At 58.8% G+C, this 1020-nt stretch overlaps 1 protein-coding gene across 1 annotated transcript in view; it reads right to left on the reverse strand.

Moving 5' to 3' along the window:
- Nucleotides 1-1006, reverse strand: part of LOC104395027 — a 4428-nt gene extending 3422 nt beyond the window's left edge. Inside the window, exon 1 of the mRNA XM_010004693.1 lies at nt 982-1006. Within this exon, the coding sequence (XP_010002995.1) occupies nt 982-1006 (25 nt within the window). The remainder of the gene's footprint in view (nt 1-981) is intronic.
- Between the last annotated feature and the right edge of the window lie 14 nt (nt 1007-1020).

Raw genomic sequence — 1020 nt, forward strand, 5'->3', positions numbered from 1 at the left:
TAAGAGCAAGACAAGAGCCACCCCCCACCCTCACCCCCCCCCTGTACCCGCTCCCGGGGAAAACTCTTCCCCGAACGAGGTGTAAAAAAACCACGACACCAAAAGAAAACAACAACCCAAAACGCCCCCTCCCCCCCCAAAGGAAAACCACCTGGGGTGTAAGGAATTACAAGATATTCCTGCTTTGGGGGTCGGTGGCTCCGTGTGCTGGCAGGATGGATTTGGCCACCACGGGTGGGTGCCCTTTGGACCCCGCGCCCCGAGCCGGCGGGACGGGCTGAGCTGGGCGGCTGGGGATGGAAAATCCCCCCCCCAGTCACTTTGTCCCCTTGGATTTTACCAGATCTGGTGAGTTTTTTTGAGGGGGGGGGCTGAACACGTTCCTGGTGTCATCCCCACCTTGTCTTCCTTGCCTGGGGTTAATCCGCTGGGTTCAAGGGTCTCCAAAGGCAAAAAAGGGGCGAAAAAAGCAGGGATTTTGGGGCTCCCCATCACCGCGCGCTCCCCAGGATTGGCCCCTGGGCAGGGTCACTGGATCCAGGTGCCCGATGGTAACACAAGCCCTGGGTGCTGCCACCACACCCAAACTTGCCCATTCTTGTCATTTCTAGCCAGGGTGGGAGGGCCCCCCCCCCAACCCCATGGGTTTTTTTACTATTTCTGGGGAGAAAAAGCAGTTTTGGCTCTTTCCACGTCCCCATGAGTGTGTGACGAGGGACTTGTACCCCTCAAGGGGGTCTCACCCCCCAGGGATGAGGGGAAAAGTGGGCTCAGCTGGAAGAGGTGCAGAATTAACCCGTTTATCTCAGGCTGCTTTCCTGTTTCTCCACTTTTCCGCCCCAATCCAGCGGGAGGAGCTCGGCCGGGAAACCCGGAGTTTTCTGCCAAACCCCCCAAAACTCATTTATACTTTTTTTGAGGAGGGGGGGGAGGAGAGGGTGGGGAAGATGCCTGGTGAAGGGGTGTGGAGCTGGCACTTACCGACCGGCGGTGACACCATCCCCATGGGGGCGGGGGGGG

This window comes from Chaetura pelagica, unplaced genomic scaffold (genome assembly GCF_000747805.2).
Source record: "Chaetura pelagica isolate M959 unplaced genomic scaffold, ChaPel_1.0 scaffold819, whole genome shotgun sequence".
Lineage (NCBI taxonomy): Eukaryota > Metazoa > Chordata > Aves > Apodiformes > Apodidae > Chaetura > Chaetura pelagica.